At 38.3% G+C, this 17,607-nt stretch overlaps 1 protein-coding gene across 1 annotated transcript; it reads left to right on the top strand.

Annotated features, from left to right (window-relative positions):
- Positions 1-4,965: 4,965 nt before the first annotated feature.
- Positions 4,966-8,025, top strand: LOC115717099 (RGS1-HXK1-interacting protein 1). The gene is made up of 9 exons (XM_030646043.2): positions 4,966-5,432; positions 5,647-5,713; positions 5,816-5,893; positions 6,134-6,186; positions 6,334-6,417; positions 6,906-6,958; positions 7,048-7,112; positions 7,231-7,289; positions 7,706-8,025. Exons 1-9 carry the CDS (start codon positions 5,190-5,192, stop codon positions 7,793-7,795), a joined length of 792 nt encoding a protein of 263 aa, XP_030501903.1. The 5' UTR covers positions 4,966-5,189; the 3' UTR covers positions 7,796-8,025.
- The last annotated feature ends 9,582 nt before the right edge of the window (positions 8,026-17,607 follow it).

Here is a 17,607-nt window from a genome sequence, read left to right as displayed (position 1 = left end):
CAGGAGAGCTTGGATTTTTTCCGGATTCGCCTCGATCCCCCTTTGGCTGACTATGAAACCCAGGAACTTTCCTGATTTGACCCCAAAGGTGCATTTCTTTGGGTTGAGCTTCATGCCGTATCTCCGGACAACTTCGAAGCATTCTTCTAAGTCGCTTGCATGGCTGTTGCATGCTTTGGATTTGACGAGCATGTCGTCCACGTAAACCTCCATGTTTCGCCACAGGAGGCCTTTAAACATCCGGTTAACCATTCTTTGATAGGTTGCTCTGGCGTTTTTCAGTCCGAAAGGCATGACTAGGTAGCAGTATACCCCCTTATCGGTCCTGAAGCTAGTGCACTCCTGGTCTGCCGTATGCATTTTTATTTGATTGTACCCAGCATAGGCGTCCATGAAGGATAGTAGTTTGAATCCGGAAGTGGCATCTACCATCTGGTCGATCCTGGGCAGCGGGAAGCAGTCCTTTGGACAAGCTTTGTTTAGATCGGTGAAGTCTATACAAACTCGCCAAGTTCCGTTCGGCTTCGATACCAGGACCGAATTGGCCAGCCACTCCGGATAGTACACGTCACGGATCATGCCGTTAGTCAAAAGTTTGTCCACCTCTTTCTCTAGAGCTTCGACTTTCACCGAGTCGAGCGGGCGTCTCTTTTGCTGGACAGGAGGCATGTCCGGATTGACGTTGAGTACATGTGTGATGACATGAGGGCTTATGCCAGTCATGTCTTCTTGGCGCCATGCAAAGATGTCGATGGCGCCCTTTAGCGTTTTTATTATTTTGTCTTTTTCCTCCGGGTCTAGGTTCTTCCCTAACCGGAGTACTTTGGTGGAGTCGATGTCGCACACTGATACTTCTTCGACGTCCTCCATTGGTTCCACGATTCTTTCGGACCCTACACGAGGGTCCAACTCATCCTCTTCAGCCACTTCTGGCTCAGCGGACTCCCAGACCATAAGCACGGGTAGGTGGGTTACGACATTGTAACATTGCCTTGCTTCCCCCTGATTTCCCCTCACAGTTCCGACTCTGGCCTCCCTGGTAGGGAACTTTAGGCACAGATGCCGGATTTAAGTGACTGCGCCAAAGTCTACCAGGGCCGGTCGGCCGAGGATCGCGTTGTAGGCTGTCGGACAGTCCACCACTACGAAGGTGCAGTATTTGAATGTGCTCTGGGGGTGTCCGGGCACAAGGTGACTGGGAGCCTTACTTTTCCCATCGCGATAAGTGTCGTCCCGTTAAACCCTGTGAGTTGGGACCCACTGGGGGAGAGGTCCCGATCCGTCAAGCCTATCGCGGTGAAGGCTTCTTTGAAGAGTAAGTTCACGGAACTCCCATTGTCAATTAAGACTCTGGCCACCACTTTATTCGCGATGGGGGTCTCAATGACCAATGGGTCGTGATGAGGGAAGCGCACCGTCTTGGCGTCTTCTTCCGTGAACGTGATGGGTTGGTCCATCAGCCGAGGCCTTTGAGCTGGGAGTTGAGTAACTTCCCATACCTCATTGTGTTTCGCGGCCCCGGCGTACCGCTTACGCTCCTTGCGAGTAGTCCCTCCGATATGGGGACCCCCGGAGATCATGGCTACCCTTCCATTAGGCCTGGGCGGCAGTCCGGGGATATGCTGGGCGTCACCTGTGGGAGCAGCTGGAGCCAATACTCCTGCTGTACCCCCCGGTGTTCCCTAAGGCATACCCACGGTCACCTGACCCGGATTGAGGTGGGGCAACCTATTCTTGATCCACTCATAGAGGTGGCCCAATCGGATTAGATTTTCGATCTCGTCCTTGAGATTCTTACATTCATTGGTGCTATGACCAATGTCGTTGTGGTACTCGCACCTCTCGGATCTCTCCGGGAGCTATCTTTGTACAACAATTGTGGTCTCCGGTAGTGTGTATTTTGCCTAGTAGCAAAGTACACACACTCTTGGGAGTCCGACAGCTCCGTGTATTGAGTATATTGGGGGGTGTACCCCTTTTTCTGGCGCTTCTCTCCCGTCTGGGTGCTGCCTTTGGAGGACCTTTTACTCCTTGATCCCTGGGAAGGGCCTGTTAGGCTAGCAGCCGGAGCAGAGTGTGAGGGAGCTTGCCCATTCACTCCGGACGGGTTGCCAAAATGAGATGATGCTGGTGCCAAAGCTTGGCCCTTGCTATACCCGGGGGTAGCAGAGAATTGTATGCCACTTGTTTGTGGGGTCGCAGTCGGGGCAGTACCCGAGGGCGATACTCCGGGCATATACCCTGCTATTCCGGTGGGATAGTAGCCCCCATAAGCCACGATTTGGGCTTCTTCGAGGTTGATATATTTTTGGACTCTCTTCTGGAAATCCTGGAGGCTAGCAGCTCCTTCTTGCTGCAACTCATTCCAGAAAGGAGTCCCAGTACGGATGCCTGCTTGGAGAAGTGCAAGCTGTTGTCCGTCCTCAACCTTCTTGGTTTTCGAGGCTTCCTCTCGGAACCTCTTGATGTAATTCTTCAAGGTCTCGGAGGGCAGTTGCTTGATATTAGTCAAGGCACTGACCTCCAGGTTGACCTTTCTTGCGGCGACAAACTGTCTCCGGAAGTTGGTCTGTAGCTTGTTCCAGCAGCCCACGGATCCTGGTTCTAGTTTTTTGAACCACTCCTCCGCGGACCCACTTAGAGTGAGTGGGAAGCACAGACACTTGGCGTCATTGCTGACCCTCATGACCGTCATGACACGGTTGAACCGCGACAAGTGGTCGCTGGGATCGGAGTTCCCGGTATATGCTGCCATTTCGGGCATCTTGAAGTTCTTAGGGAGCTCTGCCTCTAAGATGTGCTTAGCACATGGCTCTCGATCCTCGCTGTCCGAATCGGAGTCGTCTCCATTCTGCCTCTGGGAGACTTGGGCAATGTCTTTTCGGATTATGGCGAGTTCCGCCATAATTCCTTCATTCAACGTACCCGAGGAGACCATGGGTACGAGTCTTTTTTGGTCAAGGTGATCCCGGAGGTCACCTTGGTTCCCATTGATTTGATTTCTCAGATCAACGGGAGGACATCTCTGTCCTCTTCTTCCTCTACCCTCGGGTTCCTGGTGTACAGAAACGCTTTTTCGGTCCCCTCGATCCTGAGGGCCAAGGCTCCCTTTTTGGGGCTTGCCCCTCTGCGGACCTTTCCCTTTAGGGAAATCTGAGCGGACCTTTCGCGGATCTTGCACCTTTTTCTTTCGCCCTGGGGTAGAAGTAGGGTTTTTTATTTGATTCCCTTCAGCAGGGTATCTTATAGGGCTAGGCTCCCTAGATTTCTGCTGTTGGGAATTGGGCGAAGACGTCGCTGGCTCCTTGTCGAGTCCAGCGGTCATTGCCTTGGGGTGCACGTGAATGCCAGCTGCTTCCATGGCTTTTTGCATGGCCAGCATCACTTCCTGCATTTTCTGGTTTTGCGCTTTCTGAGCTTCGATCTCGGCTTCGTGATTGATAACTTTTTGTCTGAGAAGCACCAGTTCTGAGTAACTACCTTCGTCATAGGCATATTCGTCGAGGTTTCCCTCGTAGTCATCATCGGGGACTATTTCTTCTTCCTCGGACTCCTCTGCTGCTCTTGAGGCTACATCTTCCTCGTTTGGGTCTTGAGCGTCTTCCAGAGGGCGAGGCTGACGAGTACTTCTTGTCTCCACCATGTTTGTGAAGTCAAATGTTTGTTTTTTTGCAGCTTTCTTCAGCTCTCAATGAAAGCACCAAAATGTTGACCGAGGTTTTCGGCAACTAATAAAATATTATAATATTATTGAGCTGTAAGAAAGTGAGAGAAGGATTTTTACGTGGTTGGGGCGTTAATGAGCCTTAGTCCACGAGTCTTTGTTATTTATGGATGTATTTAATACAGAATTTATGTTTGGGAGAATGTCACCCTTATAAATACAGAGAATGTTCTTGGTGAGTATTTACTCTTCTTGCTCATATGCAGCCCAAGATTCTCGATCCCATTTAATGAGCTTTGAGGGGGTATTTATAGTGTTTTTGGTGGGGTAATCCCTAGAATTGTTCTTACAAGTGTATCTGTAAGTATCCATAAAGTTGGGTATTCCCAATGAATATACCATGAGTAATGCATGGTCAAATCCCTAGGTGCTGTAGGGTTTTTATGTGAAATATCCTTTTTGCCTTTTGATTGACGTGACTTTTCACAGTGTAGCCGTCGCTAGACTTAAATGATCATTACTGTGGCGCTGCTGGTTGGAGGTTGTGCCGTCAGACTTTATTGCGTGTTGCAGTCCCAGCACGCTTCCTCCCATGCGGCATTTAATGCGACTTGATTGCTCAGGAGAGGCCTGACACCTCGTGGAGATGCCTTAGTGTTTAGTGAGCCTCCGGGAGCACCTTAAACTCCGGGTGCCTTCTCCGGGGCCTACGTCCGGGATGTTTCCTTGTGGCATAAAAGACTTAGCAAATATTATGAATTGCTTGATCCACGTGTCCCTGTCCGGTTGGTCCACGTATATTGAGCGAAATCAGGGGCAACAGCTATAAATCATTATGTCTATCAATAGGTAAAAAATACAATACTTGTTGTATTAGCTCCCATATATGTGTGTGGCATTACTTATTCTATCATATTTTTTAAAACTTAATTTTTATTACGGTGCTGTTTGGTAACACTTTTGTTTTCTAATTTTTTAATCACAAAATGAAAGTAAAAGTTTTGTTTATAAAAATTTTGTTTTTGAAAAATAAAAATGTGTTTTGTAACCACTTTTGTTTTTTAATTTTAAAAACAAAAAATAAAAATATGTTCTGTAAAATTTATTTTTATTTTTATTTTTTTTATTTTATTTAAGTCGGGTTTAGGTTCGAGATCGAATTTGGATTCGGTTCAAAAGGTCGTGTTTGGCACGAGGGCCGTGGAGAGATTTGGGTCCGGTTTTCGTTAGAGTTCAAAATATTGATTAAGAGAAAAACGTTTAAAAAAATATTAGTAGTGAAAAGTGATTAAAAAATTATTAGAAAGGAAGAGACATTTTTGTAAAATTTCCCTCTATCCGTGAATGAAGAAAGCTCTACCAGTTAGCTCGCGGCCCAAAAGGCTGCCATTTACATTTTGATCCAGCCCAAGTGACAATCAACACAGACGGGGTCCAACACGAATTCATTTCAGCTTTTCATTCTTCCAGTGACAGCGAGCGAGGAAGGGGGAAGAAGTTAGAAGGAATAAATCAAGATTTTCCAATGGCTACAGTTCCAGAAGCCATGTCGGAGGCAAAGCCAACGGTTTCACTCCCTGAGCAGCCCGCAACCTACAATACCCGAATTCTAGGGCAGTCCGCTAAGCCATGGGTGGACTATGCAATTGAGCAAGGTCGGCTTTACCAGAAGACCGTAGAGGAGACCTTCGATTCCGCCGTTGAAGCATCCAGGTCTCGCCTTTCCCAGATTCTATCCACTTCTTCTGCTCATTTTTATCAAACTCTGGTAAATTCGAATTTTTTCCTCAATTCTCATTTCGAATTTGTTTGTTACCATTGGCATTAGGTTGATTGATTCCCGAAAAAATTAAAGCGGACTAAATAGTTTCTGCATTATAATATCTAATTAAGAGTTTGTAAGAGAAACTGAAACCAAGGGTCCTGTTTTGTTTTGATTAACGATTCATTTGTAGTTACTTGAGTTGAAACTCTGGATGTAGGACTCTTTACAAGATGTTAAATCCGAGTGTGGTGCTTACGAGAATATTATATTCGGGAAGATTAAAGGTCACTTTTTTCGCTTGTATTAGCTTATTCGTGTTTGTGTACTCGAGTTGAAATTTGAGACAACACATATAAATGTTTATTTATGCTACTGTTTTGGTGCAGAGGGTGTTATCGTTTCAGCCTCAAATCCACTTCTTACAGGCGGAGTTGCTACTGGTTTGGGTGTTCTTGTACTGAAAAGTATGATTTAATTTCTACAGTAAACTTGTCAATGTTATAACTGTGTTCTTTTAGGTGTTACACAATGTCATAGTACCATGATCTTCATTAAGCTAGGTGATAGTTTATGTTGTGAACTTGTGATATTCAGATGTTGTAAAGTTAACTACTTGATGAAATGTGGAGGGAAGTGGGCTAAATGGCCGATACTGCAGGCACTATTGTTATGGGTATTGCTAACAAAATTTAATTCCTGTCCAGAACCACGGCGCGTTTTGTACCACAAGGCCCTGCGCTTGTTTCTCAGTGAAGAGGTACGGAATTTGAGAGCTTCATTACCATTTCTCTCTGGCTTTTCTAATGATTGTGAAACAGTGGAAGTGTTATGTCACAATTTTAACTGGTTATGTTGAAGCACAAAATTCAACACTGCACTTAGTTTAGCATTTGTTTGCTTGCAGACCTTAATTACCAGGGCTGAAGGAAAAGTAAGGGCACTGCGACAATCACTGGATGTTATAAAGACGGAAAGTGAGAAGTTGGAGGTAACTTTTTTAATTTCATGTTAGTTTTGATTGATGTATAATAAATTAAACTTCAATTTTTTTGCAGCCTTTTGTTTTTTTAAGATTACTTTTTTTCTCTTTTCTATTTTAGCGGGAGAAAGCAGTTTTCTAACACTGTCTTTTTCCACTTAGACAATTATGTTTTGAAGGTCGTAATAGTACAAATATGTAGTAAAGTATCAGGATTTACATTGAGGAGTGTAGATTATTTAAATTTTTTTTTTTTGGTGGTCAAACAAGATTATTTCAATTTTCATGCAACTGTTTTCATGTTTATATTTCTACTAGACTCATAATTTACCTTAGGAGGGGAAAAAAAAGGAGAATCACAATGGATTTGACTGCATTTGACCAGAAGCAAATATCATTTGGTGTGTTGAAAATTTTAGTGTAGCATTTTATACTTCTATATGAGTGGACATTACATTCCTAAGGATACAACTCATGTTATTAAGAAACACTTTCAGAAGGGAGCAAAACAAGCAGAAGAGGAATTGAAACGAGGAAGGACAAAGCTTAGGTTTGCTTTTATAATCCAAGAACAATTAAAGAGTTCACTGCAGCTTGTGTCATTGATATCCAGTTCGACCTAATAGTTTTCAATTACAGACAGGCGGGGAAGCAAATCCAAGGCGTGATTAGTTCAGCTTATAAGATTGAAAGACAGGCTGGTGGTATGCATTATGATATGTCATAGTTGTTATGCCATGTGCAAAATTAAACTTGAGTCAACAGGAGTTTTGTCTTACATTTGGTCTTTTCGTCTACCTTTTTTATATATTCTTGTATCAGGCTTGAAGGATATGCTTAGTGAACTTCCTAGAAGAGAAGCATCTCAATTCCGGTCACAAGTAAGTTCTTATTTAAGTTTGTAATTTCTTTTCATAATCTACTGTACCGTGTTTGAGAAGTTAAGAGTCTTGATTATAAACAGTTTAGGGAATTACTTTCATAGAAGTTCATCATACATTTTTCTTTTGTTTGGAAATTTATATTTTGTTCTCTTGATCTCATCTGATAGACTGCCAGATGTTCCCTATAATTATTGCCCTCTTACAGTACTATAGTGGTGTAGGGGGTAGTTCTGTTTTCTTTTCTCTTGTAGTGTTGCCTAAGTAGTTCATCTCATTCACATCCAGATCATGAATTTGGATGTTACGTTATTCGAGTAGACCGCTTGTTTAATTCATTGTACAGTCTGGAATTTTTCTGGAAATGTATTCTCTATGCCGGAAGTTGTCAAATTAAACTCTTAACTTTCTGCTAGGTTTCGAATCTTGCTTCTGAGGCTAAACGAGAAAGAAACGCTTTGACGAAGGAGGTCACAAAGATTAGCAACTATGGGATCTCAGTCTGAGAATGTTTTAGTTTTCAGCCCTTTGAACATTGGAGTCTTATGACCATAATGGTTCATTTTAATATTTTATTCCAGAAATAATTGCCGTGAAAAAATTCTCCATTTTTTGTGTAAGAGAAGGCGTTTTTGCTTTGGAAGGAAAAATGTTTATTTTCCTTGAAAATATAACTGTATTCAATACAAGTTTGCAGGTTATCTCAAAAAAAAAAAAAAAATACAAGTTTGCAGGATTTATGTTTGTTGAGGTGATCATTATAAATGGAGGGATGAACATAGGGAGCATTTGGTAATGTAATGGAATGGAAAGGAAATAATTTTCATTCTATTTATTTGTTTGGTAGTATTTTAAAATATTAGAATATCATTTTAATAGAATGTTCTTTTTATCATTTTGGTAGAATGGTTATTTTATTTTGAAATGAAAGGAAAGATCATTCTAATGTAATATGAGAAAGAATTTAATGATTTTTTTACCATTTTTTTTATTTAAATTTTATTTTCATTCTTATTTTTATGTTTTTGTTCCTTTCAGCCAAAAGCCACTTTAGAGTTGTTAAAAAAACGAGCCGAGTTGGTTTTAGGTAGGGTTTTAGGTAGGGAATTTACATATATACTGCTTTTTCACCAAAATTTTACAAATATACTGGAACATGGGAAATATAACTTTTTTACTGTCCAAGCCCGTTTTCTTTTCTTTTATACTGCCCAAGCCCAATAACTTAACTTTTATACTGTGAACAGTAAAAAAAACACAAAAAAACGGGAACTCCTTTGTGGTTGGGAACGGGTCGGAGTCGGAGATAACTAAGAAAAAATCATTAAATTCGGCGAAGGGCTTTTGCTAAATCTAAGGATAATCGAAGAACGAACAACAAGAATTACAGAAGATTTTTTCCCAAAAAGTAGAGGCAAACACAACAAAACCCAAATTAGTTTAATTCTTAAAAAACTACCAAAAAAAAAAAAAATCAAACCCAGATTTAGATCTGAAGTTTAAAAAAAACGAAAAAAAAAATTAATGTGATGTTGTTTAATTTATGATGCGAATTGATAAATGAGGGTTGTTCTATTGTTAATTTTCCGTTTCTAACACAAAATGATTGGTAAATATACTTGAGAAACTACTACAATTGTTCATTCAAAAAATTAGGGCTGTTATAATGTTGTTTTGTCGTTATTAATACAGAAACATTTCTAATTATATGTATCAGAAAAATAGCATAAAAAAAACTAATAATAAATAATTTTTGTAATTTTGTTTGGTTGTTTTACTATTATTGTACTATTGTTTTACTGTTGTTTTAATATGAAACCAGACACATAAATGTAATATATGGAACAATGACAGGTAATGGAACGTCTACCAGTACTCATAAAGAGCAATGGACAATGGAATGAAGATCATAATTATGTCAACTATGTGGCTAGTGGAGAATTCATACCAACAAAATGCAAGTTTGAAGAGCTACTGCAAATACTGCTTACTTCATTGGGGTGCGAAAACACCAGAACAACACTACAAATACAATACCAAGCTAAAGAAGGAATACCACCAATAAAAATATTCAACGATCGAAGCCTCTACTTTTACTTGGAATTCAAAATCAAAGAAACAGATTTCACCACATATCCACTATGCGTCAACCAGCAAAACAACAACACAACACCTGTTGCAACAACAAATTTGATATCCACAATAACACCGTATGAAGATAATGTGGCAATGATCGAAAACAACACAATGATGCTTGAAAACAACATAACAACAACAAAATCAAACACAGCGGGACATCAAACAGAAGAAGGGGAACAGTCAGAAACAAGAGAAGATGAGAACGACAAATTCGACATAATTGACTATGCGAATCTGGTTGCTGAAGAAATGGTAGAAAAACTTGAAAACACCAGTAAAAATCTGGATCCAGAAATCGACATCAACAATGCAAAGTTAATAACAGACAAGCATCACCCCAAAGTGGAAAAAGGACAGGCATACAAGGACAAGGAAACTCTGAAAAATCTCCTCAGCTACTACGCAATCAAAAACAACTTTCAGTACAAAGTGTGGAAGTCCTGCTCTCAAGAGTACAGTCTGAAATGTGTTTACGAAAGCTGTAATTAGTCTCTACGAGCATCGAGAAATGGCCCAACAAACACATTCATAATCAGGAGGTTCTCAAAAATCCACACATGCCCCATAAATATTAGGCATGAAGACCAAAGGCAAGCAACATCGAAACTAATTGGGGAATGCATAAAACCGAAGTTTCTGAAGATAAAGACAAAGGCAACACTGATGGACATAAAAGGAGAGTTAAAATACAGGTATGGCATCAAGATGAACTACATGAAAGGTTCAAGAAGTAAGGAACATGCAGTAAATGACTTAAGAGGAAACGCTAGTGACTCGTACAGCCTAATACCGAGTTTCTTACACATGGTGGAAAAAACAAACCTAGGATCAGTTGTGGATCTGAAAACAATAGAAGACAACAGCTTGCTTTTTGTTTTCATGGTGTTGGAAGCATTGTTGGGTTTTATGCCCTAAATAAAACTCATTTCAATATAATCAGATTTACTTATTAATATAGATCAGAAATAACATTTAATGTTGCATGGTTCACATGATTTATTTCATGATTATATGTATATAATGTATGAATTCATCTGAAACCCTTTTCACATACTTGATCCTGTTTATTGTGCTGTCAACACATTGGAATGTAAACATGACTATGTGAATAAAGTTTCCTAGATTTATCAGACATAGGGTTTTACTGATATGATAATCTACAACAGAGTTTACTTGCATTTGGAGAAGTGCTATGTTCTTTCCAAAGCATTGGTTAAAGTAAAGCTTAGGTTGGATGCATGGAGTATGCATCGCAAGGGACAGATATTGAACTTTGACTTAGATTTATTAATCTTACCGTAATATCTATTCAAGTCAATATCGCCTAGTTGATCCTGGATCAAATGTTCTTAATCCTGTTATGATTAGGCTGAATCTTGAAAGGCTATTCGTGTTCTTTGATTTGTTAGTTAAGCCTACTTTTAGGTCAGGGTGATACGTACATTTTGGGAACACGGTAGTGCAATTGAGTGGGAGCGCTAACATAAACATGGAATCTATAGCTTCTATCTGGCGAATAGTAAGCAAAGGATGATCTCCTTCGAGCTTGACCAAACGAACATAAATGGTTGAGTACTCATTTCACATAAGCTGAAATATCATTTATACGGGGTCAAGTGTTTTAAGGATAAAATACATTGTAGGGTGTAACGGTAATCTAATCCCTTTACAGTGTAGATCATTCATATAGAGGATCATTGATCATATTAGGATTATAACAATGGATAACTAATGATGCATCTATATGGTGGAACATATAGATCATTCTATATACTGAGAGTGCAATTCTAAGTTCTATGCGTGGATTCAACGAAGAATTAATAAGTTAGTAAATTTTAGTGATAAATTCTTGATCTACTTATTGGAAGCTCGGTTATATAGACCCATGGTCCCCGCACTAGTTGAGATAATATTTCTTGTAAGACTCATGTAATTGGTTTTGATTAATCAATTATAATTCTCAATTTAGACTATGTCTATTTGTGAATTTTTTCACTATGTAAGGGCGAAATTATAAAGAAAGAGTTTTAGGGGCATATTTGTTAATTATGATACTTTGTATGGTTCAATTAATAAATATGATAAATGACAATATTATTTAATAATTATTTATAGTTGTTAAATAGTTAGAATTGGCATTTAAATGGTTGAATTAGAAAATTGGCGTTTTTGAGAAAATCAGATGCAGGAAAGGTAAAACTGCAAAATTGCAAAAAGTGAGGCCCAAATTCACTAAGCATGGCCGGCCACTTTTGTAGGCTATTGAAACTGATATTTTCATTATTTTAATGCCAAATAATTCAAACCTAACCCTAGTGGAATGCTATAAATAGATAGTGAAGGCTTCAAGAAAATTACACTTTTCTTCTGACACTTCTGATTCAGAGAAAAACCTGAGCCTTCTCTCTCCCTATCTGGCCGACCACTCCCTCTCTCTTTCTTTCCTCTTAAATTTCGAAATTCTTAGTGTATGAGTAGTGCCCACACACAGCAAGTGATACCTCAACCATAGTGAGGAAGATCGTGAAGAAAGACTTTCAGCAAGAAGGAGTTTCAGCACCAAAGATTTAGAGAAAGAGATCCAGGTTCAGATATTGATAATGCTCTGCTACAGAAAGGAATCAAGGGCTAGATATCTGAACGGAAGGAGGCATTTAATTCCGCTGCACCCAATGTAAGGTTTCCTAAACTTTATATGTGTTTATTTCATCGCTTTAGAAAGTTCATATTTAGGGTGTTAATCAACATACTTGTGAGTAGATCTAAGATCCTTGTAAAATAATTTCCAACACGCATCCATAAAAGGGTGGGGAGCATGCAGACCGATAGTTGTGGTGGACGGAGCATTCCTCAAAGCAACTTATGGGGGAACTTTGTTGTGCGCATGCACACAAGATGCAACAGGTCATATTTTTCCACTACCGTTCTGTGTTGCAGATTCTGAGAATGACCAATCTTGGAAATGGTTCTTCAAAAAATTTAAAGAAGCGTATGGGGTTCGGGAACACCAATGCCTAATTTCAGATAGGAATGAAAGCCTCATCAAAGCAGCAAGAGAAATATATCCGGAAATCACACACAGTTACTGCGGGTACCACATTTTGAGCAACCTTACAACAAGCTTCAAACAACATGCTGCCAAATACAATCTGCCATTCTTTGGAGCAGTGAAAGCCTACACAGAAAAGCAATTTGAATTCCACATGGCTGAATTGGATGGATTGGACAAACGCATAAGACCTTACCTAAAAAAAGTCGGTTATGAAAAGTGGTTAAGAATTCATAGCCAAAACAAGAGGTATTCTACCATGACCTCAAACATATCAGAATCACTGAACGCCGCAAATCTAGCAGCAAGGGAGCTACCAATTACAACCCTGCTAGAATGCTTAAGAGCATTGGTGCAACAATGGACACATACTAATAGGACAAAAGCACACAACACCTTTACTAAGCTATCACCAGCTGGAGAAGACATATTGCTGAAAAATTACACTTACTCATTGAACATGGAGGTAGCATATTCATTATGCTTCTTTAAAAAAAAAAAAGAATCCTACACAAACAGTAAGTGCATATGTTGTTGTAGTGTTGTTTTTATAGTTTTGTAGTGTTGTTGTTAAAATATCATCCATGTTTTTTATTTTTTTTTTTAATAAAAATTGAAACAGGTTAAAGCAACAACAAATTACTTGTTCGAGGTAACAAGAATGAAAGAATCGTGGGAAGTAGACCTAGAAAAAATAACATGCACGTGCAACAGGTTCCAAATAGATGAAATGCCTTGCGGACACGCTGTGGCCGTGATGAGGGAGATGAACATGGACCCGTACACCTACTGTTCAGATTACTACACAAAAAAAAAATTGGCTGGCAACTTATGCAGGGACAGTTTACCCAATAGGACACCAAAGTGAGTGGGAGGTACTGGAAGAAGTGAAGAATAATATAGTCTTGCCTCCGCATGAAAGAGTTAAATCAGGAAGACCGAAAACATTAAGAAGAAAAGCTGGATGGGAAAATGATCAACACAACAAGTGCAACAAATGTGGGGAACTGGGGCATAACAAGAGAACATGCAGCAGAAGGCGTAGAAGGGAATAAAAACAACAACAGAACAACAGTGGAAAAACAAAAAAAAAACGACACATACATTTGAGAATGAGATATTGATGAATTTAAATTTCTGAAATACATAGAGATTAAAGTTTTTATTTGAAAAACATTGATTACATTGGGATTTGATGATACTTTAAATTGGTTATTAAAAGAAATTTGATACTAAATTGAATATATACATATATATTATATATGAAGTTTATTACTGAAACAGTTTGTTTTTTATTAATGAAATGCATATTTGTATTCAAAAAAGTTAATAACATTACTGAATTGTTATTAAGCACTTGAAAAAGTATCTTAACAACTGGGAAAAAAAAACAGAAACAAAATACATAAAAAGATGAGATGTGAAATGAAAAGACTAACAAATTTAACGTAACAACTTGTTTATACATAAAAAAGAAAAAAAAAAACATACATAAATAACGATTACATATTTTCCACAAAAAACTTAAAAACATAAAAGAACACCAATGTTTGTTTCCAGAAACAACATAAAAACAACCTCAAAACAACATAAAAACAAGCACAATCTGATTGAAAAATGACAAATTATTTCTTGGGAAGGCTAGGAGGGGCCTCAGATTCACGTTTAATGTTCTCAAGTTGCTTCTTCATGCCATAATGATAAAATAACACAACCAAATGATCGCGGTGAATTTCCACATCAAAACCAGAGGATGGGATGGGTTTGCCATCAATGAAATACTCAGCAAATGATGCTACGAAAACACCACAATCACTGAAAAAAATAATAAGAAAAACGAAAAAAAAAACACTATAAGAATACTAGTAAAAACCAAAATCACATAACAAAACATAACACTACAAAAAAACAGTGAAAAACATTGAACTTTATACATAAAACTTACGCTGTGACCTGCTCGGGTAAACCATCAACAGCAACAATCGGGAACGATTCCATCGTGCTAAACTTAGGTTCATTGCGAAGGCCTCTAAACTCTAACATAGAGAAATAATATGGTAAAATAACAGAAAAAGGCTTGCAAGCCTCTTTGGCAGCTGTCATATACCTTTCAGAACGCAATGAATTGTACAGATATATCCGCCGCTCAGCTATGTTTAAACGACCACAAATCCAATGATCCTGTAATTTGACATTCATAGGCATAACAACATGATGAACCAAGTGCCAAGGAGTGGCACATAATATCTTACCACCACGGATGTACTGGGCCACATTATGAGAAAGAGACAACACCGATATATCATTATTTTTCTCAACAAACTTATCATACAAGCTTCTTATACTAGAACAAAAAAGACAATCAGTTGTGGTGACTTTGATTTCGGCTCGGCTGAGTACTTTATTTTCTTACGAAGATAGTAGAAAATAATGTCAATGTGCTGCAAAAAAGATAATAAAAAAGCCTTCAATTATATAAAAAACTAACAGAACAACACTTAAAAAACAGAAAATAATTAAAATAAACAAAAAAAACATATAAATAAAAAAAACTTACAAAATTGGTAAGGAAACAATTAGGATAGAAAAGGTTGTGAAACCACATCTTGTTGCTAATGTCCTCAACCCCAAAACGAAATGGCGGAAATATTGTGTCCTTACCCTTAAAATACACATTAGTTGTTGTGCTAAAAAAAACAAAAAAAAAAAAAGACATCAAAACACAAAAAAAATAAAAAAAGAAAACAATAAAAGATATATAAGTGAAAACGCCTACAAAATACTTACTTAGATTTATGTTTTCTAAGACCTGTATCAACCCAAGTGACAAACTCAGCTTCCAATTGCGGATCGACAGGTTCACCAATCTTGTTGTCCAACGGGCACAAACCACGCACATATTTAACCACCTTATAAACAGACTCATCAGGAGAAACTGAAGATGAACCTGATTTAGAGGCACCAGAAGCAAGCTCAATGTATGGAGATTTCAAAACAGCTCCTTTCTTCCGATCCCTCTTTTGAGGACATAAAATAGGAGTCTCTTGAAAAACAATCATTTCAAGATCATTCTTCTCAGAAGTTTCAGCAGAAGCAGACACATTAGTTGAGGAACCAATCTGAAAAATACAAGAAAAATAAATGACTATAATTTTTTTTTTTTAAAAAAAGTACAATCAAAACACTAGTAAAACAACAATAGAATATTATATAAACACACATTAAAAAGAAAAAAAATAAAACAAACCTAATTCTCCACAGCTTTAACAGCAGATGCAATTGTTGCATCAACATCAATGTTCTCCTCCACAACTTGATACTGTTCAGACTGACAACAAAAACAACATTAAGAAAATATTAAAACAACATCAAAACACAAATACACAAAAACAACACAGAAAGGTTGGACAAACAAGAAATACACCTGTTTGACCTCTGCAACAGATTCCACAAGGTCAGTCTTCTTGGCATCATTAATGTTGGCTTCTTTAGAAGAAGAATCCACCTTGCCAGTATCATCATCCTTTGAAACAACTTCGGGGGACAACAACACCCTCATCATTACGATCATCCCCAGTATGAGCCTCATCCTTCCCAACACCAACTCCAGCTCCATCTAGATCATCATCATCATCATCAGTATCATCCTCATGATCTTCATCTCCTTTGTCATCCTCATTTTTAGCATCGTCGTCTTCCTCTGAAATAGAATCTTCATCATCCTCATTTTCAGAAGAACGAAGAGCATCTTCAGATTGAGATCCATTGTGAGTATGACCACCATGGGATGAGTGGAAAAAAAAACAACATAAAAAATTAATGAAATGTAGAAAATAACATAAAAACACTACTTAAAAAAATAACAAAAAAAAAAAATTAATGAATATTAAAAAAACAACACCTCAATAAGAATGTCCAACTTCTTGTTCATTTAAGCAACAGATTTCATAAGAATCCCTTGCTGGCTGACAACAACAAAGATACTTTTTTTAATTCCTCAAACTCAAGTCGGGAGACATTCTCATGAGCAGATGATGAAGAAGCACCCATCAAGTCAGGTTGACCAACAGACTTGGAACCACCTTTAACTTTAAATTTAACAGCGTCCGGAGTAGTGTCACCAGAGAAAAAGTCATTAAGGCTCAAACTCACTCTCTCAACAGAAGTTGGAGAGATGTTTCATAATTTTAACTGCAACAACAACAACCAAATAAATTATGCACATAAATCTGAAAATATAAAATAACAACAAAAATTGAAACATCAATTATAACAAAGGTGTACAAAAAAAAACATAAAAAAACAATAAAAATAGTGTAAAAAAACAACATAAGTATCTCTTTCAAAGACCGATTGAACACAAGGGTGTTCATGACATCCATTTTCACCTGACCCTCCTTATCCTTAGGTAGTTTAGGCCAATTCAGAATCCTTGGAATGCCAACATTTGAGTATAAAGAAAGTTTCCCAATAACGTAAGGACTGTTGGAAATATTTTACCAGGATCTTAGATCTACTCACAAGTATGTTGATTAACACCCTAAATATGAACTTTCTAAAACGATGAAATAAACACATATAAAGTTTAGGAAACCTTACATTGGGTGCAGCGGAATAATATGACTCCTTCCGTTCAGATATCTAGCCCTTGATTCCTTTCTGTAGCAGAGCATTATCAATATCTGAACCTGGATCTCTTTCTCTGAATCTTTGATGCTGAAACCTCCTTCTTGGTGAAAGTCTTTCTTCACGATCTTCCTCACTATGATTGAGGTATCACTTGCTGTGTGTGGGCACTACTCATACACTAAGGATTTCGAAATTAAGAGGGAAGAGAAAGAAGAAGTGGCAGGTAAAGATAGGGAGAGAGAAAGGCTCAGTTTTTCTGATTCAGAAAGTGTCAGAAAAAGTGTAGAAATTTTAGTGTAATTTTCCTGAAGCCTTCACTATCTATTTATAGCATTCCACTAGGGTTAGGTTTGAATTATTTGGCATTAAAATAATGAAAATATCAGTTTAAATTTCCTACAAAAGTGGCAGGCCCTATACTAGTGGATTTGGGCCTCACTTTTTGCAATTTTGCAGGTTTATCTTTTCTGCATCTGATTTTCTCAAAAACGCCAATTTTCT

This window comes from Cannabis sativa, chromosome 5 (genome assembly GCF_029168945.1).
Source record: "Cannabis sativa cultivar Pink pepper isolate KNU-18-1 chromosome 5, ASM2916894v1, whole genome shotgun sequence".
NCBI lineage: Eukaryota > Viridiplantae > Streptophyta > Magnoliopsida > Rosales > Cannabaceae > Cannabis > Cannabis sativa.
The sequence above is the reverse complement of the archived record's forward strand: the minus strand, read 5'-3'. Positions and strand labels throughout refer to the sequence as shown.

Coding starts and splice junctions, on each gene's coding strand:
- LOC115717099 (XM_030646043.2), top strand. CDS start 5,190: ATGGCTACAGTTCCAGAAGCCATGTCGGAGGCAAAGCCAACGGTTTCA. Junction 5,433..5,646: donor CTCATTTTTATCAAACTCTG/GTAAATTCGAAT, acceptor CTCTGGATGTAG/GACTCTTTACAAGATGTTAA. Junction 7,113..7,230: donor GATTGAAAGACAGGCTGGTG/GTATGCATTATG, acceptor TTCTTGTATCAG/GCTTGAAGGATATGCTTAGT.